This window comes from Mytilus trossulus, chromosome 9 (assembly GCF_036588685.1).
Source record: "Mytilus trossulus isolate FHL-02 chromosome 9, PNRI_Mtr1.1.1.hap1, whole genome shotgun sequence".
NCBI classification, from domain to species: Eukaryota; Metazoa; Mollusca; class Bivalvia; order Mytilida; family Mytilidae; genus Mytilus; species Mytilus trossulus.
The window spans coordinates 38,281,489-38,303,326 of record NC_086381.1 but is presented as its reverse complement, the minus strand read 5'-3'; the positions used below and the strand labels follow the sequence as shown (position 1 = coordinate 38,303,326).

General features: G+C 34.1%; 1 protein-coding gene across 1 annotated transcript in view; it reads right to left on the bottom strand.

Annotated features, from left to right (window-relative positions):
* Positions 1 to 3,473: 3,473 nt before the first annotated feature.
* Positions 3,474 to 21,838, bottom strand: part of LOC134684599 (heat shock 70 kDa protein 12A-like) — a 57,781-nt gene continuing 39,416 nt past the window's right edge. The window contains exon 4 of the mRNA XM_063543898.1: positions 3,474 to 4,537. Coding sequence (XP_063399968.1) covers positions 3,474 to 4,537 — 1,064 coding nt within the window. The remainder of the gene's footprint in view (positions 4,538 to 21,838) is intronic.

Genomic DNA, 21,838 nt, shown 5'->3' with positions numbered 1-21,838 from the left:
ACTTTTCACGTTTTTCCTATTTTGAACTCTTAAACGACTTTCAAAGTGCCATCTTTTCACACGCAGACGCCTGAAAAGAGTTTATGGACCATGATCTGCTTGGTTGAAGTCCCTGCGATCATGACAGTCCAGGTAGGTGGCAGAGGTTGGGCAGTTCAAAACAGTATGGAGGGTCATACGGGCCTTCAAAGAATGGTTGTCGCCATCACGTCTATATGTAGGATTGGGGGTTAAAGGGTTAAAGTAGCTGTCAGTTATTGCAAGTACTCTCACATCTGTGCTTATTGTCGTTTAAATGTTAAGATGTATAACGAGCTAACCACGTCTTCTTGATGTTTTATTCCGACCACAAACAATTTATTTTGGTTCGTATAATACTTTGAATGCCGTAATTCTAGTTTTCCGAAGACAAAGGTTTCCGTACAATTACTTAAGTTGGATCTCTTTGAAATTTTGCAAAAAGGTTAAAAACCACAAAAGGAAGGTATGGATTGAGTTGGGAGGTAATTGGTCCAAGTGGAGGGGGATTCAAAAAGTTTGTTGGAAAATTTTCTTCTTCAATTCATATGAAGCTGTTCATTTTTTCCCCAAATTTTCAAATTTCAAATTTGTGAAAAGTTTCAAGATTTCTAAATTACACAGTGTTGCACAAAGGATTGCGAAAATATTTTATCATGTTTCGAGGTGTCAGAAATCTTTATTATAATAACAACCCAAATTCATATAGTTTTAAGCTGAAATATTGTGTCAAAATTTGCACCAACTGTCGAAGGTTCGAATTCTGAGACCTATGAGGCTGTGTTTAGCGGACCATTTCATTGTTGTATGTATTTACGTTTGAATCTATCTGAGGACCTAAGTCTTTTTATAGTTTGTTGCAATGTTAAACCACTGTTAAAGGTTAGGGTAATTGAGATCCCGCTAACATGTTTAACCCCGCCACGTTCAACATATATTTTCCAGTTCCAAGTAAAGAGCATGTAATTCATTTGTTGTCGTTTGTTGTGCAACACATTTATATAAAAAAAAGATTTTGATACATTAACTATGCTGTTAGGTTTCTAGTTTGGATTGTTTAACACGTAAGATTTTGGGGCCTATAAAAGATGTCTTAAATGGGTATCTATGAGAAAACCATGCAGATGGTGCTCTATGTAAGGTTGTTTGATATTAATGAAACTTTGCTTAAATGATCAGGTTGACTTCATATTAAAGTCCAACAATTTTTATGGCCTTACATCAGTGATAACCATGGTAACGGTATGAATTTGTTATTTTCTCTTGTTCATATATAGATGCTTCTAATGAAATACAGAGACTTCATAGATTTCTCAAATAATAATAAAGACTATAATACTTCTGAGTGTTTATATACTTTTATACTTTGCATAGATAGCATGTGTATGAAGAATAAATCACATAATGTCATTTAACATAACAATAAATATAGAAATTAAGGGGGTTGCCCAACACATAAAATGATTGAAAATTTGACTTTTTCACCTAGTTGCACTAAAACAGACACTACAGCCCAAAAGACGCTTTAATTAGTCCTAAATTTTTTAAGAGCATTACAATGTAATATGTTCAAAATATCTTAAAGGGAATTCGGTTGCAAATTAATTTTATAGATTAATTTGGTCGTTCAGAGAGCCCCCCCCCCCCCTTTTTTTTTTGTAATTTAGCAATAAGATAATGGAAACCCTCATATTTCCATGAAAAAAAGCATTATAAAAGAAGGCGATGAATTATATAGATTATTTCTCGCCATTCAGGTAACTTGAGTTGAAAATTTCAAGTAAAAAAGATTTTTAGGTCACAAACAATAATGATCATTAGGCTAAAAAAGGGGGGAGCTGCACAAAGACGATTTTTGAAGGTTTTATTTTTTAATGTAAATTTTTTTAACAAATATGGCAACTTTTTTCTTGCTTACTGGTTACCATATTACTCAATTTGTCATCATTACCTGAGAAAGCATTAATATTTTTTTCTATGGAACAAAGGTAGATAATCCAGAAAGATGCATTTTTTAAATCTTAAAATTTCAAAATTGCATATTTTTTAAATTTCAAGTTCTCACTCCATTTAAAATATAAACAGATTTGATCAGTGACAGAGTTTAAAATGCATTTTATAAAGTAGTACAAAGTATGTAAACATTTTCATGGTACAAAGGGAGATAATCCAATAAAAAATGAATTTTCAAAAAAAAAAAAAAAAATTCTTCCATTGAAGTGTTCTGTTCTAGATCAGGACACTTTAAAAGAATGGAAGATGGCAAGTTCTGAGACAATACAAGAAACCACCAATGTGAGCAGAGCTGCTGAATAACATTGTAATCTAAATTCAAAATGAATCTATTACAATTTAAAATTATGATTTTAAATGAGACAACTTTACAACAGAGTCAAAATAACATGGATTGAAGCAATTCAATGTCATTGTACAACCTTCAACAGTGTTCAAAATGCACACAGTTTAGTAAGAGTGAATGCATAACAATGAAAAATATGGTCTAACAATTCTGTCCAAAATTATACATAAGAAACATTGTACAGCAACTTCTACATAACTGCTCCTGTCTATATTATAACTTGTTTTAGAGCATTTTGCATGTCTACAATTTACCTGCAAGAGTTCAATTTATTATTTACCTTAAGCTTATAAAAGTTAATTTTACAATTAATTAGTCATCTTCTGCACGAAACTTCACTGGTATTTAACTGATAACCGTATCTGGAATTACGAATATCCCAATATAGCTACGGCAGATATAGGTAAACTCATTACTGAGAGTCATCTTTCTCAAATGTAGCATGTTATTGTCAATAGTTTCTTCAATTTTTCTTATACCATTACATCATATTCGAATCGTTACGGTGCACTGGAATTGTCTAAGCGCTTTGAAATACCCGTTAAAAAATTCGGGATGATAATCGTTACTCTATGGATTTTTTTTTGATAATTGTAAAATCTGTATCGGATAATTGTAACTGAAAAATAATAAATGTGTCTCTCAGCATTTCAATGGTATTGTGTGTGTTAAAATGCAAATGTCCAGTTAAACGATGAAATTAACGCAAAATAAAAATAAATGAAGAAAGTTACAGGTAAATATCCGTTATTGTGGTAAGTCGATATTTCAATTTCTTTCAAAGTTTCAATGTTGGGTGCGCGTTTTCGGGAGAAAAAGGGTGGATAAGCAATATCCTATATACATAAAGTGCAATCCCTTAAAATAAAAAACCCGTATAGGCCAGGTAAACTATATATCCCTGCTTATCTTGTTTTATTGATATTGAATCTTGGAGCCATTACTTTGAAAACTCATCAAAACTTATTATATACATTAAGATATCCATGAATAAACTGATAAAAGACGTCAGATTCATAAATCACGCTTTTCTGCGTATTAAATTCATTCATTGAATTGCAAAACAAATATAAGTTAGCTTAAGTCACGGTTCATTTTAGAATAATGGTAATTCAAACGAGACATCACATTTTTCTCCAGATTTTTTATCAACGGCACGAACCTTTAATTCGGTATTTCCAAATACAACAGTAACCTGTACTGATCTTTTTTCTTCGGTTGGTTGCTTTAGTTTTAAATGAAAATTTCCTATTTTTGAACATTCTTCTTCATCGATGTACATTGGATTTTCTTTGGTTGACATGAATATTGATAGATCAATAGACCTCTGATATTTTTGTACTGTGGAGTATGTCCTTTCAATTGTTGTATCCCTCTCTAAGACTGTTCCAGCAGTGGTTAAAATACCGAAAACGCCAGTACATCTCTTCTCTCCATCTACAATGTCTTTTCGCTTTTGATCGTGTTTTTCATTATCAAATAAAGCGGACACTTCTGTTCCATATGTGAATCTAGAAACTCGATGAGAAATTAAATGTGGTGAATGACCAAACATTACTGCGCCTTTTAAAACAGAAAGATTCGCATTTTCTGGGACAATAACTTTTTTATTTGGAAACTTCGTTCGAATGGCCTCTTGTATATATTTCGAATCTGCAAAACCTCCGACTAAAATAATTTGTGTAAGCCTTGAATTGTTCACCTTACATATTATTTGGCTAATGAGTTCGCATATTCTTTTAGCTGTTGGTTCAAAGAGTTGTTCATTTACAAAGCTTGGATCCATGGATATATAGTCTTTGTCCATAATTATTTTGTCACCATGTTCACTTTTCCGGATCATTTGTTCGAAATCGTTTTGATTCATATTCTGACATATGGTGTTTAAGAAAACATATGGTAACCTCATTTCCATTCTGCTTTTTTCGAATGGATCATAAACTTTTTTGACTGCTTCGAATTCCCTGTGGATGTCAAAGAATTGTAATGGGTGATTCTGCTCTAGGTCATCTACTAAATGCTTACCAAAGATTTTTCTGAATTCTTCAACTAAACTAGTATTTACCGAATGCCCTCCACAGTCGTCAAAACGTGCGTGATGGATCTCACTCAAAAAACCTTTTCCTATTTTTTCATGAACAGCAATATCTACTGTTCTGTCTGAAAAATAATTAAAGTTAGGTAACAAGTATTTAAATCGACGATCTTGCTGATATGTATAAAATTTCAATGCAACTATAAAACGATGTGCATGATAATTAGTAATGTTCAAAAACAAATATATATATTTAAACAGCAACTGTGCTATCTTTGCTATCAAATTGTATTGACCGTATACAGATTTTATAATGTCAATCGTAAAAAAATCATTAAATAAGGTTTTTGAAATTTGTGTCGCCTAGTTTGAATTCTAAATTGATGGGTCTTGTTTTATCGAGCCTATCAAGTGTTGTTAAAAATGTTTTTGCGGTAAGAAAAATAACCATCATATATTCTCTTGTAATTAAATTCAATTGCGGACAAAGTCCTCAATATCAGTGAAAAATCATTAAAAAGAAAAATCGATAAAGGGGGCACTAGCTACGAGATATATAAAAAAAATAATTTTTGTTTTGTTCAATCAACAATGAAAGTGAAATAGTGAAAAAGCAATTCGCTTTTTGCAGCCAAATAGGTTCAATTTTGTCAAATTACGCTAAGAAACATTGATTCACTTGCAAGCTTTAAGTGAACGAGTCGACCTTTTTATATCCGTATTCATGTGAACTTCATTTTAACTCCTAGCTAGAAATTGACAACGCATGCATTGTACGTGTACTGGTTATTTAAAGAAAAAGAATGGCAACAATGAAAGTTAAACTATGTTTAATCATTTGATTACTAATTCTATGCACATAAAATCATTCTTATACGGTTAAAACAATGAGAAACATCTATTTTTAATCTATAATATAAAATCAAACAGACCTATAAAAATCCAACTGCATGTGTTGGTTTAGTCTATTTATATCTGTATTTATGTTTACATTGCTTCTATGGTCATCTGAGGTCAAATCGATAGTTAATTAGATGGCGTCTGGACTAAAATACACACGAAACGAACCTATTTATTATCTTCCCCATGCTCTGTTAACTGTTTATTTTAGACTTTTTATAGTTTGGATAAATGTTTTCCATTGTTATAAATCAAATATGAAAAGTTGAGTCAAATCGGTGACCATGAATTTGACAGCTAGTGCCCCTTTAACAAATATATTATATGAATCCAAAATATTTACTGTTTTCACAGACTCAGTTGCATTTGCAGATTGAATTAACCCTGTTCCTGTTTTACTAACGGTAATCTTATAAAGTGTACGATTTAACACAAACTTATAAGTATGATTCATTCAAATCTATACTATTAAACGAGAAGACCTCATTTCGGGTGTCGGTTCTCTTCTTTCGATAATAAATTGATCAACACGCCTCTGTGTCCTATAGGTGCATAGTGCCATTTGTCATCAATTCATATGATTATTCAGATTGACTTAATTTTTGAGAAAAACGAGAAAAAAGGCATCCGGATATTGTCCCGTCATTGGACGAAATTATAAGTCAGATTAGACTTCCAGTTTTGCGTTTTTCTGTATACTTTGAACATACATATAAAAAGAATAAAGTGTATTTTCAGAATTCTATCTGCTATCATTTTCACGTTTACTATCCACGGCAGTCACAGAGTTTATTAAATAGAGAGGGTCTGTATACTATATCAATGACCACTATGGATCGATTAGTAACTTATAATTGAAAGTAAATACACTATATTTATATAGTAATGAGTGTTCATAATATACAGATAAGCGCTAAAAATATTCATGTGAACTTTTGATACCTTTTCTGAAATTCTCCAGTCATTGAATCTTTTACAAAATTCATTGATTACCAAAAAAAAAGAAGATGTGGTATGATTGCCATGTTGAGACAACACTCCACAAGAGACCAATATGACACAGATATTTACAATTATAGGTTACCGTACGACCTTCAACAACGAGCAAAGCCCATACCGCATACTCAGCTTTAAAAGGCCTCGAACTAACAATGTAAAACAATTCAAACCAGAAAACCAGCGGCCTTATTTATGTACAAACAAAAAATGATCGAAAAACAAATATGTAACACATAAACAAACAGCAACCACTAAATTACAGGCTCCTTACTTGAATGTTCATAACATACTAAAAGTATGTTCACATTGAAATTGATAGAAAACCAAAAAATGGGAATATTAGAAATTAAGGAGGAGGGATAAAAAAAAAAGATTTTCCTGTCCCCAATAACCTATGACTAATGATCCTTTAGCTGAAATTCTCCAGTCATTCAATATTTTACAAAATTCTTCCAACAACCTTTTACATACTTTAAACTACCATCTGAATGCCCGCGATTTAACGGGTGTGTTCTTGTGAATAATGAAAAAAACAAGAAGACTAATATACATAATCTATTGCTCGTGTGAGTAATAAAATAAGTCTAGTGCTCGAGTTACAACTTGAGTTCTCTGAGGGATATCATGTCAATTTGGGATGTGTTTAATTTGATTTAAGTTGCAGATGCATGCATTTTTATTATTTATTAGGTCTTTTCACTTTTCTGTGGAAAGACCTATAGTATTTGTTCTGATTATATTATTATTGTTAGGTCTTTCCACTTTTCTGTGGAAAGACCTGTTGTTTTTCTTTTGATTTTTTTTCTTCCGCCTAATTTTGTTCTTGCGATAAATATTTGTTTCGCAATATATCGCTTAGATATTTGGTATATGATATCGAACAGTTTATGCTCTTACCCTGCGTTAACGAATACTTTTCTTTGTATGAGTTATCTCCCAAAACACTGTTTTACTAGTTTCCACTTCTCCTTTGTAACCAGGAAAGATTACTACGGAAGCGTATAAGGGACATAGTCAAATTAAAATAGGCAGTGAACTTTTTTTTGTCAAAGTCGATATTTTAATATTTCAAATCTCGAAATTTTAACTATGACTTGAAATTTTTAACCTTTCAAATCTCGCTATTTTGACTTTAACTTGAAATTTTTACTTTTTAAAATCGAAATTTCGACTTTACAAAGAGTCGAAATTACCACTTTAAACTCAATATTTCGACTTTTTCATAACTCGAAATTTCGACTTAATTCAAACAAAAAAAATCCTTTTTTTTAAACTCAAAATTTCGGCTTGTTTTAAACTCAAAATATCGACTTATTTGCAACTCGAAACGACTCATTTTTAACTCAAAATTTCGACTTTTTTAAAACTCAAAACTTCGACTTTTTTAACTCGAAATTTCGACTCTGAACCCACATTTTATCTTTAAATATCTAGAGATTTTTATATTAAATTCTTGAAACTTTGACTTTTTCTAAGTACTTTTAAAAATTTTGATGTTAGTATTCAAACACGGTTATTACACTTTTAGAAGGAGCAAACATGGACGCAAATTATTAAAGCGTCATCCACACATTTTGCTAAATATATTCAGAAATTGATTTTGTTCTTAAATTAAGATTTGGATCAACATTTAATATTGAAGAGTTTCATTCGGAAATAAAATGCATGTTGACAGATTTTTTTTTCTTTCCCATATTCCATGTTTTAGTTTCCACGACACTGTCATAGGAATGGACCGTCAGATCTAAGGACATTTAGCACAACAGTTCCAAAGACCTGTTTGGTTTCCCAATATCAAGTCACCGACTTTGCCTTGTTTAAACAATCATGTTTAATCAAGTAGTAAAAATTGCCATGCATATTCAGGACGACCAATGAGCTGTTCAGTTTTCTAGTTTTGGAATTTTGAAATGTTGGTTCTCTTTTCTGGAACATTCTCTACAAGTTGACATTCTTATGACACAAATATTAACCCTTGTCCTTATATATTAGACTGTTGAATACAAGTATGTCGTATTATATGTGTGTCGGAATGACGGAGTTGTCTTCATACAAATATCTGAAGTTCAGACTTGAAATATGTATTTGAACGTGAAACATGATTTATTTGTTCCAAGATTTTCTATCTAAAATAACCTCTTGCAAAAATGGTTTAGTTTATAAAGATATGCCTATCAAGTTAATAATATTTATGACTCACCGCTTGCTGATATAAATGACAGTGACTGTGATAATTGCAAACGTATAAATACTGAGGAAAATTCGAAATTTTGAGTTTAAAAAAAGTCGAAATTTGAGTTTAAAAGAAGTCGAAATTTCTAGTTTAGAAAAACTCGAAATTTCGAGTTTGATAAAAGTCAGAAATTTTGAGTTTAAAGTTGAAATATCGACATTTTATTAAGTCAAAACTTTTCAAGAAGTCGTTACTTCAAGATTTTTACAAGTAAAATTTCAAGATAAGAAAGTAACAATTTCGAGTAAAAATCGAAATTTTAAGATTTGAAATGTAAAAATTTCGATTTTGAAAAATGAAGTTTACAGCCAATTTTATTTTTTCTATGTCCCTAATACGCTTCCGTAGATTACGACAAATTTATTTTATAAAATTGCTAGTTATATCCTTTGCATGATTTGACCTATTTTGACCGAAGCAATATGAACGCTCCAATTGAGAGTTATTTCCCCTTATGCATTTGATATCATAAGTGATTTGCATTTCTATCTTGTAAACTATAAGTTATAGAGACCTAGGATTCTTTGATTTAAAGTCCATGGTCCAAAAAATAAAAATTAGGTAAAAGGTCTAGGTCATATTTTTATTTTTGAATTCGGATTATTTTCACTCATTTCCAGAAACCGTATAAGATATCGACAAATTATTTTTTTCTAAATTGTTAGTTGCGACACGTAACATGTAAATTTGGATTGCAAGGGTACTTTGAACGTAAATGTAAGTGATTCCCCCCACTTATATTTAAAAATACGCGTATGGTGATATATAATTAAGACCTATGGTCTTTTGATTTGAGGTCCTTGGTTTATGAACTTGAAATTGTCGTTCTAGATTTTGACCTTTGCTTTTACCTAAAATGTATACATGATAAAGCCATGAGACTTTTGGCCATAGGGTTTTAGAATTTTCATTTGGTGGAAAGACCTTCAATTGTTCTCTGAAAAATTGGTTTTTAATTCTTCTTCTTCTTATTTTTTTTTCTTTAGCAAAATTGTGTTGTTGCGTAAAGTTTATGTTTCACAATATATCGCTTAGATATTTCTTGCATAGTATCATACAGTTTATGTGCTTTTTATTTTCATCCATTTTTAACCGAACAATTTTCTTTGTAAGAGTTATCTCCCTATTCACTGTTTATCAAGTGAGTGTAGCTCATTCGTAACAAAAAAAGATATCGATAAAATTGTTTTCTACTTTGTTTGTTACATCCTCATAATTTTTTGGCTACTTTGGATCGAAGCGATTTGATGAAATCTTATAGGAGTTATCTACCTTTAAGACAATAACATTTTTTTAACTCATAAACCTGTAACCGTATAACCCTGAAACCTTTTTATTTGAGGTCCCTGTGTCCTAAGTTAGGAAATGATGTCAAGGTGAAAGGTTAAGGTCATGTTGAAAATTTAGATTTTTTCATGTTTTTGCATATTCTCAAACACTTTAAAAGATATATATGAAAGAACAAATACAAAATTATTACTAGATGGTAATAAAGATATGTTACATTTGATCTGGTACCATCAAATGACATCTTTAGGACTTAATGTTTCTTAAATGTCAGATTATAAGGTTATTTGAATACATCTCCAACTTGGTTCACCAGAAAGCCATATGACTTTAAACAAAAGGTTAGGTGACATATGACCTTCAAAAATGACAACCGGAAGTGACCTTGAGAAAACCGGAAGTACACATTTTTGAACTTTTTTCATGTAAAAGTACTCGAAATCCATATATTTTGTAATATAGATACATAAACTTATCCCTTGAGACTATAAATAACTTTCGAAAAACCGGAAGTGGCCAATTATCTCACGTTAAAACGTTATCTACACATAAAAGTATATAGAAACTAAATATGTTTTTGGAAAAAGAGTGAAATAAGCTATCATTTGATACCGGAAGAAGCACACTATCTCCTTCAGTTCACTTTAAAGCATATCAAAACTACAAGTTATAGCATCATCCAGAGAAAATTGCTTTTTTTCAAAATTGCTTTGATTTGGAAAACCTTCAATTGTTCTCTGAACAACTGGTTTTTAATTGTTTTCTATTTTACTTTGAAATTTAAAACCAAGTTATTAGAATTCAATACACCAAAAATAACACTGTCTTTATTCAAAAATACATTTACTTCAAAAACTAAATACCACTAATTAGAATTTTTTTCCAAAATTGTTTTTATTTCTCTAAATTCAAAAAATCAATGCTCTTTAGTTTCTATTTCTTTACAACTGGCACATTCATTAGTCAAGGTAAGTTCATATTTTTCAAGAAGATAATTATGTTAAACAATTCATGGGCGTCAAGTTGGTTACCTATTCCCTATTCCCTATTCGTTACCTATTCCCTATTCCCTATTCGTTACCTATTCGTTACCTATTCCCTATTCGTTGCCTATTCGTTACCTATTCCCTATTCCCTATTCGTCACCTATTCCCTATTCCCTATTCGTTGCCTATTCGATACCTATTCCCTATTCCCTATTCGTTGTCTATTTGTTACATATTCCCTATTCCCTATTCGTTACCTATTCGTTACCTATTCCCTATTCGTTACCTATTCGTTAACTATTCCATTTTCCCTCTTCGTTACCTATTCGTTACTTATTCGATTTTTAATATCCTTCCCCCTTTTTAATTATGGCATGGAAAAGTTTAATATGGCTGCCATGGAAACGGCACAATTGTGAAAAAAAATCTGTTTTGGTTTTTGTTGAACTGTTTGGATATGCTTCAACTCAGAATCATCATATTCTAAAACAATGTAGGTGCCCACTATATTCAGGTGTTGAATGACTTTGGCGATCATTGGAACTACTATGTTGCCATGGAAACTACACCAAAATTTTCAAAATTCTCAAAATGCTCCAAACTTCATGAAACTTCACAGTAATGATGAGCAACAATGGTAGATGTGGCATTTGGAGTTGGAATTTCCAAAATAGGTCTTGTTACCATGGAAACAATGCAAAAAGGTCAAAAATTTCAAAAATAAGAATTTTGAGTAAACTGGATGAAACTTTACAGGAATGGTAACTGGAATAGGCAGAGTTGGATTTTGAAGTTAGAATTTTCAAAATGGCCGCCGTAACCATGGAAACAGCAAAAATATCAAACATTTCAAAATGTTCAAACTTAATGAAACTTTGCAAAAATGTTACTAGACATCTGTAGATGCTCTCTTTGACTTTGGAATTGTCAAAATGGCTGCCGCTCATCAAACGGAATTTGATGAGACTGTTATTAAAGTGAGAGGGTTAGCGCTATAGAACCAGGTTTAATCCACCATTTTCTACATTTGAAAATGCCTGTACCAAGTCAGGAATATGACAGTTCTTGTCCATTCGTTTTTCATGCGTTTTGTTTTTTGATTTTGCCATGTGATTATGGACTTTCCAAATTGATTTTCCTCTGAGTTCAGTATTTTTGTGATTTTACTTTTCACCTGGTTATAGGGGGAGGGTGCCATCCGTTATTGCTAGCAATTACAAATCTAGTTGTTAATACTCTTACATATGATAATAGTTCTAAATTTTTTGAGGTAAAATGATCTTTTTATGACCTATTTATATGTGTTTGTGCTCAACCGATCCTTTTACTTCATGTTCGATACGCATTTGTTCCTTACTTGTTTTTTATACGTTCTACCTTTTAACTGTTTTATGTCCGTATGTTTGAAGATGGATCTTGGTTCGACGGGATGAAATCATCGTGTTAGCGCTTGCATAAAAAAGAAGATGTGGTATGATTGCCAATGAGACAACACTCCACATTAGACCAAAATGACACAGAAATTATCAACTATAGCCCAAACCGTGTAGTCACATATAAAAGGCCCAGGCATGACAACCTCATACAATTCAAACAACAAAATTGACCGCCGTATTTTATATACAAAAAAATAAACGGAAATATGTAACACAAAAACAAACAATAACTACTTAATTTCAGGCTCTTGTCTAGGGACAGGCACATACTAACATAATGTGGTGGAGTTAAACATGTAAGCAGGGTGTACATCGTTTCGGAGCATGCTATTACCTTGTTGAATTCGTTCGATCACTCACTTATAATTCGCTTATAATAGGAGTATCTTACGTTGCACCTTTTAAAACATCATTTTCAATTGTTTTGTTGTCTCTGGTGGAAGATTTGGGCTCTTAGAGGTGATATAACTCTATAAGTGCATTTGTACCCGTTCCAGCGCTCGGAAAATACCCTGTTACCTATTCGTAACTTATTCGCTTTTAAAAAGTTTGTTGTACGTTGCACCTTTTAGAAAAGAATTTTCAATTAAGTTTATATCTCTGGTGGTAATAATGTTTTCTTATAGATAAAATACCCCTATTAGCACATATGTACTCGTTCCAGCGCTCAGATAATACCCTGTTACTTATTCGTGCCTTATTTGCTTTTAATGCACGAGGTATACGTTGCACCTTGAAATAAATCGTTTTTTAATTGTGTTCATGTCTCTGGTGGTAACAATGTGTTCTTAGAGATGACATGACCATATAAGCGCGCATGTACCCGTTCAAGCGCTCGGTTAATACCCTGTTACCTATTCGTTACCTATTCGTTACTTATTCGCTTTTAATACGTTTGTTGTACGTTGCACCTTTTAAAAAAGGATTTTCAATTGTGCCCATGTCTCTGGTGGTAACAATGTGTTCTTAGAGATGAAATGACCCGACTAGAGCGCATGTACTCGTTCCAGCGCTTGGTAAATAACCTGTTACCTATTCGTTACTTATTCGCTTTTAATGCGCGGGGTACACGGTGCACCTTCAAATACATCTTTTTATAATTGTGTTCATGTCTCCCTAATGGTAACAATGTGTTCTTAGAGATGACATGACCCTATAAGAGCGCACGAACCCGTTCCAGCGCTCGGTTAATACCTTGTTACCTATTCGTTACCTATTCGTTACCTATTCACTTATAATACGTTTGCTGTCATTGCACCTTTTAGAAAAAGATTTTTAATTGTCTCCATGTCTCTTGTGGTAACAATGTGTTCTTAGAGATGAAATTACCCTATTAGGGCGCATGTAACCGTTCCAGCGCTCAGTAAATACCCTGTTACATATTCGTTACCTTTTCACTTATAATACGTTTGTTGTACGTTGCACCTTTTAGAAAAGGATTTTCAATTGTGTCCGGGTATCTGGTGGTAACAATGTGTTCTTAGAGATGAAATGGCCCTATTAGCGCGTATGTACCCGTTCCAGCGCTCGGTTAATACCCTGTTACCTATTCGTCACCTATTCGTTACTTATTCGCTTTTAATACGTTTGTTGTACGTTGCACCTTTTAAAAAAGGATTTTCAATTGTGCCCATGTCTCTGGTGGTAACAATGTGTTCTTAAAGGTGAAATGACCCTATTAGAGCGCATGTACCCGTTCCAGCGCTCGGATAATACCCTGTTACTTATTCGTTCCTTATTTGCTTTTAATGCACGAGGTATACGTTGCATCTTGAAATGAATCGTTTTTTAATTGTGTTCATGTCTCTTGTGGTAACAATGTGTTCTCAGAGATGAAATGACCCTAAAAGAGCGCATGAACGCGTTCCAGCGCTCGGTTAATACCCTGTTACCTATTCGTTACCTATTCACTTATAATACGTTTGTTGTACGTTGCACCTTTTAGAAAGTGATTTTTAATTGTCTACATGTCTCTTGTGGTAACAATGTGTTCTTAGAGATGAAATTAACCTATTAGCGTGCATGTACCCGTTCCAGCGCTCAGTAAATACCCTGTTACCTATTCGTTCCGTGTTCGTTACTTATTCGCTTTTAATACGTTTGTTGTACGTTGCACCTTTTAAAAAAGGATTTTCAATTGTGCCCATGTCTCTGGTGGTAACAATGTGGTCTTATAGATGAAATGACCCTATAAGAGCGCGTGAACCCGTTCCAATGCTCGGTAAATAACCTGTTACCTATTCGGTGCACCTTGAAATAAATCCTTTTTTAATTGTGTTCATGTCTCTGGTGGTAACAATTTGTTCTTAGCGATGAAATGACCCTATAAGAGCGCATGAACCCGTTCCAGCGCTCGGTTAATACCCTGTTACCTATTCGTTACCTATTCGTTACCTATTCACTAATACTACGTTTGTTATACGTTGCACCTTTTAGAAAAGGATTTTTAAATGTCTACATGTCTCTTGTGGTAAAAATGTGTTCTTAGAGATAAAATTACCCTATTAGCGCGCATGTACCCGTTCAAGCGCTCGGTTAATACACTGTTACATATTCGTTACATATTCGTTACTTTTTCGCTTTGAATACGTTTGTTGTACGTTGCATCCTTTAGAAAGGAATTTTCAATTAAGTTCATATCTCTGGTGGAAATAATGTGTTCTTATAAATGAAATACCCTTATTTGCGCATATGTTGTCGTTCCAGCGGTCGGATAATACCCTGTTACTTATTCGTTCCTTATTTGCTTTTAATGCAGATAGATAGATAGATAGATACTTTATTCTCTAAAAACTAGATACAAGTTTACAGAGAAACATACAATATAAATACAGACATAATAGTTAAGGTAACAAATACAGTTAATATGATGACATAGATATAGGAAGATACATGTTTTAAAAGTAACATGTATAATTAATGATATAAGAAGGAAAAATGATCGGTAAGATGCTTATGCGATTACATTTACATGGAGGGACAAACTTTTTTATTAATACACTTAATAAATAAACACAGTTTCCTTAAGACAGATTGTTTTTTACTATTAAATAATGAGCAAAATGAAATTATATTTGAATTATTTGAAAACTTGATTTGTAGAAATACTTGTCTTTCGTTCTTCAAATGCGAACAGCAAAACAAATAATGAAATTCGTCGCCTATCTCACCGGAACTACACAACGAACATGTTCTTTCATTTCGGGCAATGTTTTGCCATCTTCCCTTTTCTATAGGTAACGAATGGTTACCTGCTCTGAATTTACATAATGTAAACAAATGTTCTATTAGAGCGCATGTACCCGTTCCAGCGCTTGGTAAATAACCTGTTACCTATTCGTTACTTATTCGCTTTTAATGCGCTGGGTATACGGTGCACCTTGAAATAAATCCTTTTTTAATTGTGTTCATGTCTCTGGTGGTAACAATGTGTTCTTAGCGATGAAATACCCCTATTGGCGCATATGTTGTCGTTCCAGCGGTCGGATAATACCCTGTTACTTATTCGTTCCTTATTTGCTTTTAATGCATGAGGTATACGTTGCACCTTGAAATCAATCGTTTTTTAATTGTGCTTATGTCTCTGGTGGTAACAATGTGTTTTTAGAGAGGAAATGACCCTATTAGAGCCATGAACACAATTTGAAAACGATTTATTTCAAGGTGCAACGCATACCTCGTGCATAAAAAGCAAATAAGGAACGAATAAGAAACAGGGTATTTACTGAGCGCTGGAACGGATACATACGCGCTAATAGGGGTATTTCATCTATAAGAACACATAAATACCACCATAGATATGAATTTAATTGAAAATCCTTTTCTAAAAGGTGCAACGTACAACAAACGTACTATAAGTGAATAGGTACCGAATAGGTAACAGGGTATTAACCGAGCGCTGGAATGGGTTCATGCGCTCTAATAGGGTCATTTCATCTCTAAGAACACATTGTTATCACCAGAGACATGAAAACAATTAAAAAACGATTGATTTCAAGGTGCAACGTATACCTCGTGCATAAAAAGCAAATAAGGAACGAATAAGAAACAGGGTATTAACTGAGCGCTGGAACGGGTACATACGCGCTAATAGGGTTATTTCATCTATAAGAACACATTATTACCACCAGAGATATGAGTTTAATTGAAAATCCTTTTCTTAAAGGTGCAACGTACAACAAACGTACTATAAGTGAATAGGTAACGAATAGGTAACGAATAGGTAACAGGGTATTAACCGAGCACTGGAACGGGTACATGCGCGCTAATAGGGTTATTTCATCTCTAAGAACATATTGTCACCACCAGAGACTTGAAAACAATTAAAAACGATTCATTGCAAGGTGCACCGTATACCCCGCGCATTGAAAGCGAATAAGTAACGAATGGGTAACAGGGTATTTACCGAGCGCTGGGACGGGTACATGCGCTCTAATAGAGTCATTTCATCTCTAAGAACACATTGTTACCACCAGAGACATGGGCACAATTAGAATCCTTTTCTAAAAGGTGCAATGTACAACAAACGTATTATAAGTGAATAGGTAACGAATATGTAACGAATAGGTAACAGGGTATTAACCGAACGCTGGAACGGGTACATGCCCGCTAATAGGGTCATTTCATGTCTAAGAACACATTCTTACCACCAAAGACTGAAAACAATTAAAAAACGATTCATTTCAAGATGCATCGTATACCCCGCGCATTAAAAGCGAATAAGTAACGAATGGGTAACAGGGTATTTACCGAGCGCTGGAACGGGTACATGCGCTTTAATAGAGTCATTTCATCTCTAAGAACACATTGTTACCACCAGAGACATGGGCACAATTGAAAATCCTATTCTAAAAGGTGCAACGTACAACAAACGTATTATAAGTGAATAGGTAACGAATAGGTAACGAATAGGTAACAGAGTATTTACTGAGCGCTGGAACGGGTACATACGCGGTAATAGGGGTATTTCATCTATAAGAACACATTATTACCACTAGAGATATGAATTTAATAGAAAATCCTTTTCTCAAAGGTGCAACATACAACAAACGTATCATAAGTGAATAGGTAACGAATAGGTAACGAATAGGTAACAGGGTATTTACCGAGCGCTGGAACGGGTACATGCGCGCTAATAGGATAATTTCATCTCTAAGAACACATTGTTATCACAAGAGACATGGAGACAATTAAAATCCTTTTCTAAAAGGTGCAACGTACAACAAACGTATTGTAAGTGAATAGGTAACAGGGTATTAACCGAGCGCTGGAACGGGTACATGCGCGGTAATAGGGTAATGTCATCTCTAAGAACACATTGTAACCACAAGATACATAAAGACAATTAAAAATCCTTTTCTAAAAGGTGCAACGTACAACAAACGGATTATAAGTGAATAGGTAACTAATAGGTAACGAATATGAAACAAGGTATTTACTGAGCGCTGGAACGGGTACATACGCGGAAATAGGGGTATTTCATCTATAAGAACACAATATTACCACTAGAGATATGAATTTAATAGAAAATACTTTTCTCAAGGGTGCAACGTACAACAAACGTATCATAAGTGAATAGGCAACGAATAGGTAACGAATAGGTAACAGGGTATTAACCGAGCGCTAGAACGGGTACATGCGTGCTAATAGGGTATTTTCATCTCTTAGAACACATTTTTACCACCAGAGACACGGACGCAATTGAAAATTCCTTTCTAAAAGTTGCAACGTACAACAAACGTTTTATTTAAGTGAATAAGTAACCAACAGGTAACGAATAGGTAACGAATAGGTAACAGGGTCTTAACCGAGCGCTGGAACGGGTACATGCGCGGTAATAGGGTAATGTCATCTCTAAGAACACATTGTAACCACAAGATACATAAAGACAATTAAAAATCCTTTTCTAAAAGGTGCAACGTACAACAAACGTATTATAAGTGAATAGGTAATGAATATGTAACGAATAGGTAACAGAGTATTAACTGAGCGCTGGAACGGGTACATACGCGGTAATAGGGGTATTTCATCTATAAGAACACATTATTACCACTAGAGATATGAATTTAATAGAAAATCCTTTTCTCAAAGGTGCAACATACAACAAACGTATCATAAGTGAATAGGTAACGAATAGGTAACGAATAGGTAACAGGGTATTTACCGAGCGCTGGAACGGGTACATGCGCGCTAATAGGATAATTTCATCTCTAAGAACACATTGTTATCACAAGAGACATGGAGACAATTAAAATCCTTTTCTAAAAGGTGCAACGTACAACAAACGTATTGTAAGTGAATAGGTAACAGGGTATTAACCGAGCGCTGGAACGGGTACATGCGCGGTAAGAGGGTAATGTCATCTCTAAGAACACATTGTAACCACAAGATACATAAAGACAATGAAAAATCCTTTTCTAAAAGGTGCAACGTACAACAAACGGATTATAAGTGAATAGGTAACTAATAGGTAACGAATAGGTAACAGGGTATTAACCGAGCACTAGAACGGGTACATGCGCGCTAATAGGGTCATTTCATCTCTAAGAACACATTGTTACCACCATCGACATGAACACAATTAAAAAACGATTTATTTTAAGGTGCAGCGTATACCCCTGCGCATTAAAAGCGAATAAGGAACGAATAAGTAACAGGGTATTATCCGAGCGCTAGAACGAGTACATACGCGCTAATAGGGGTATTTCATTAATGAGAACACATTATTACCACCAGAGATATGAACTTAATTAAACATCCTTTTCTTAAAGATGCAACGTACAACAAACGTATTATGAGTGAATAGGTAACGAATAGGTAACAGGTTATTTACCGTGCGCTGGAACGGGTACATGCGCGCTAATAGGGTCATTGCATCTCTAAGAACACATTGTTACCACCAGACTAATGGGCACAATTGAAAATCTTTTTCTGAAAGGTGCAACGTACAACAAACATATTAAAAGTGAATAGGTAACGAAAAGGTAACGAATAGGTGACAGGTTATTAACGGAGCGCTGGAACGGGTACATGCGCGTTTTTTGTTACCACAAGAGACACGGACACAATTAAAAAATCCTTTTCTAAAAGGTGCAACGTACAACAAACGTATTATAAGTGAATAGGTAATGAATAGGTAACAGGGTATTTACCGAGCACCTGGACGGGTACATGCGCGCCAAAAGGGTATTTTCATCTCTAAGAACACATTTTTACCACCAGAGACACGAACACAATTGAAAATTCTTTTCTAAAAGGTGCAACGTACAACAAACGTATTATAAGTGAATAGGTAACGAATAGGTAACGAATAGGTAACAGAGTATTTACTGAGCACTGGAACGGGTACATACGCGGTAATAGGGGTATTTCATCTATAAGAACACATTATTACCACTAGAGATATGAATTTAATAGAAAATCCTTTTCTCAAAGGTGCAACATACAACAAACGTATCATAAGTGAATAGGTAACGAATAGGTAACGAATAGGTAACAGGGTATTTACCGAGCGCTGGAACGGGTACATGCGCGCTAATAGGATAATTTCATCTCTAAGAACACATTGTTATCACAAGAGACATGGAGACAATTAAAATCCTTTTCTAAAAGGTGCAACGTACAACAAACGTATTGTAAGTGAATAGGTAACAGGGTCTTAACCGAGCGCTGGAACGGGTACATGCGCGGTAATAGGGTAATGTCATCTCTAAGAACACATTGTAACCACAAGATACATAAAGACAATTAAAAATCCTTTTCTAAAAGGTGCAACGTACAACAAACGGATTATAAGTGAATAGGTAACTAATAGGTAACGAATATGTAACAAGGTATTTACTGAGCGCTGGAACGGGTACATACGCGGAAATAGGGGTATTTCATCTATAAGAACACAGTATTACCACTAGAGATATGCATTTAATAGAAAATACTTTTCTCAAGGGTGCAACGTACAACAAACGTATCATAAGTGAATAGGCAACGAAAAGGTAACGAATAGGTAACGAATAGGTAACAGGGTATTAACCGAGCGCTAGAACGGGTACATGCGTGCTAATAGGGTATTTTCATCTCTTAGAACACATTTTTACCACCAGAGACACGGACACAATTGAAAATTCCTTTCTAAAAGTTGCAACGTACAACAAACGTTTTATTTAAGTGAATAAGTAACGAACAGGTAACGAATAGGTAACGAATAGGTAACAGGGTCTTAACCGAGCGCTGGAACGGGTACATGCGCGGTAATAGGGTAATGTCATCTCTAAGAACACATTGTAACCACAAGATACATAAAGACAATTAAAAATCCTTTTCTAAAAGGTGCAACGTACAACAAACGTATTATAAGTGAATAGGTAATGAATAGGTAACGAATAGGTAACAGAGTATTTACTGAGCGCTGGAACGGGTACATACGCGGTAATAAGGGTATTTCATCTATAAGAACACATTATTACCACTAGAGATATGAATTTAATAGAAAATCCTTTTCTCAAAGGTGCAACATACAACAAACGTATCATAAGTGAATAGGTAACGAATAGGTAACGAATAGGTAACAGGGTATTTACCGAGCGCTGGAACGGGTACATGCGCGCTAATAGGATAATTTCATCTCTAAGAACACATTGTTATCACAAGAGACATGGAGACAATTAAAATCCTTTTCTAAAAGGTGCAACGTACAACAAACGTATTGTAAGTGAATAGGTAACAGGGTATTAACCGAGCGCTGGAACGGGTACATGCGCGGTAAGAGGGTAATGTCATCTCTAAGAACACATTGTAACCACAAGATACATAAAGACAATGAAAAATCCTTTTCTAAAAGGTGCAACGTACAACAAACGGATTATAAGTGAATAGGTAACTAATAGGTAACGAATAGGTAACAGGGTATTAACCGAGCACTAGAACGGGTACATGAGCGCTAATAGGGTCATTTCATCTCTAAGAACACATTGTTACCACCATCGACATGAACACAATTAAAAAACGATTTATTTTAAGGTGCAGCGTATACCCCTGCGCATTAAAAGCGAATAAGGAACGAATAAGTAACAGGGTATTATCCGAGCGCTAGAACGAGTACATACGCGCTAATAGGGGTATTTCATCAATGAGAACACATTATTACCACCAGAGATATGAACTTAATTAAACATCCTTTTCTTAAAGATGCAACGTACAACAAACGTATTATGAGTGAATAGGTAACGAATAGGTAACAGGTTATTTACCGTGCGCTGGAACGGGTACATGCGCGCTAATAGGGTCATTGCATCTCTAAGAACACATTGTTACCACCAGACTAATGGGCACAATTGAAAATCTTTTTCTGAAAGGTGCAACGTACAACAAACATATTAAAAGTGAATAGGTAACGAAAAGGTAACGAATAGGTGACAGGTTATTAACGGAGCGCTGGAACGGGTACATGCGCGTTTTTTGTTACCACAAGAGACACGGACACAATTAAAAAATCCTTTTCTAAAAGGTGCAACGTACAACAAACGTATTATAAGTGAATAGGTAATGAATAGGTAACAGGGTATTTACCGAGCACCTGGACGGGTACAT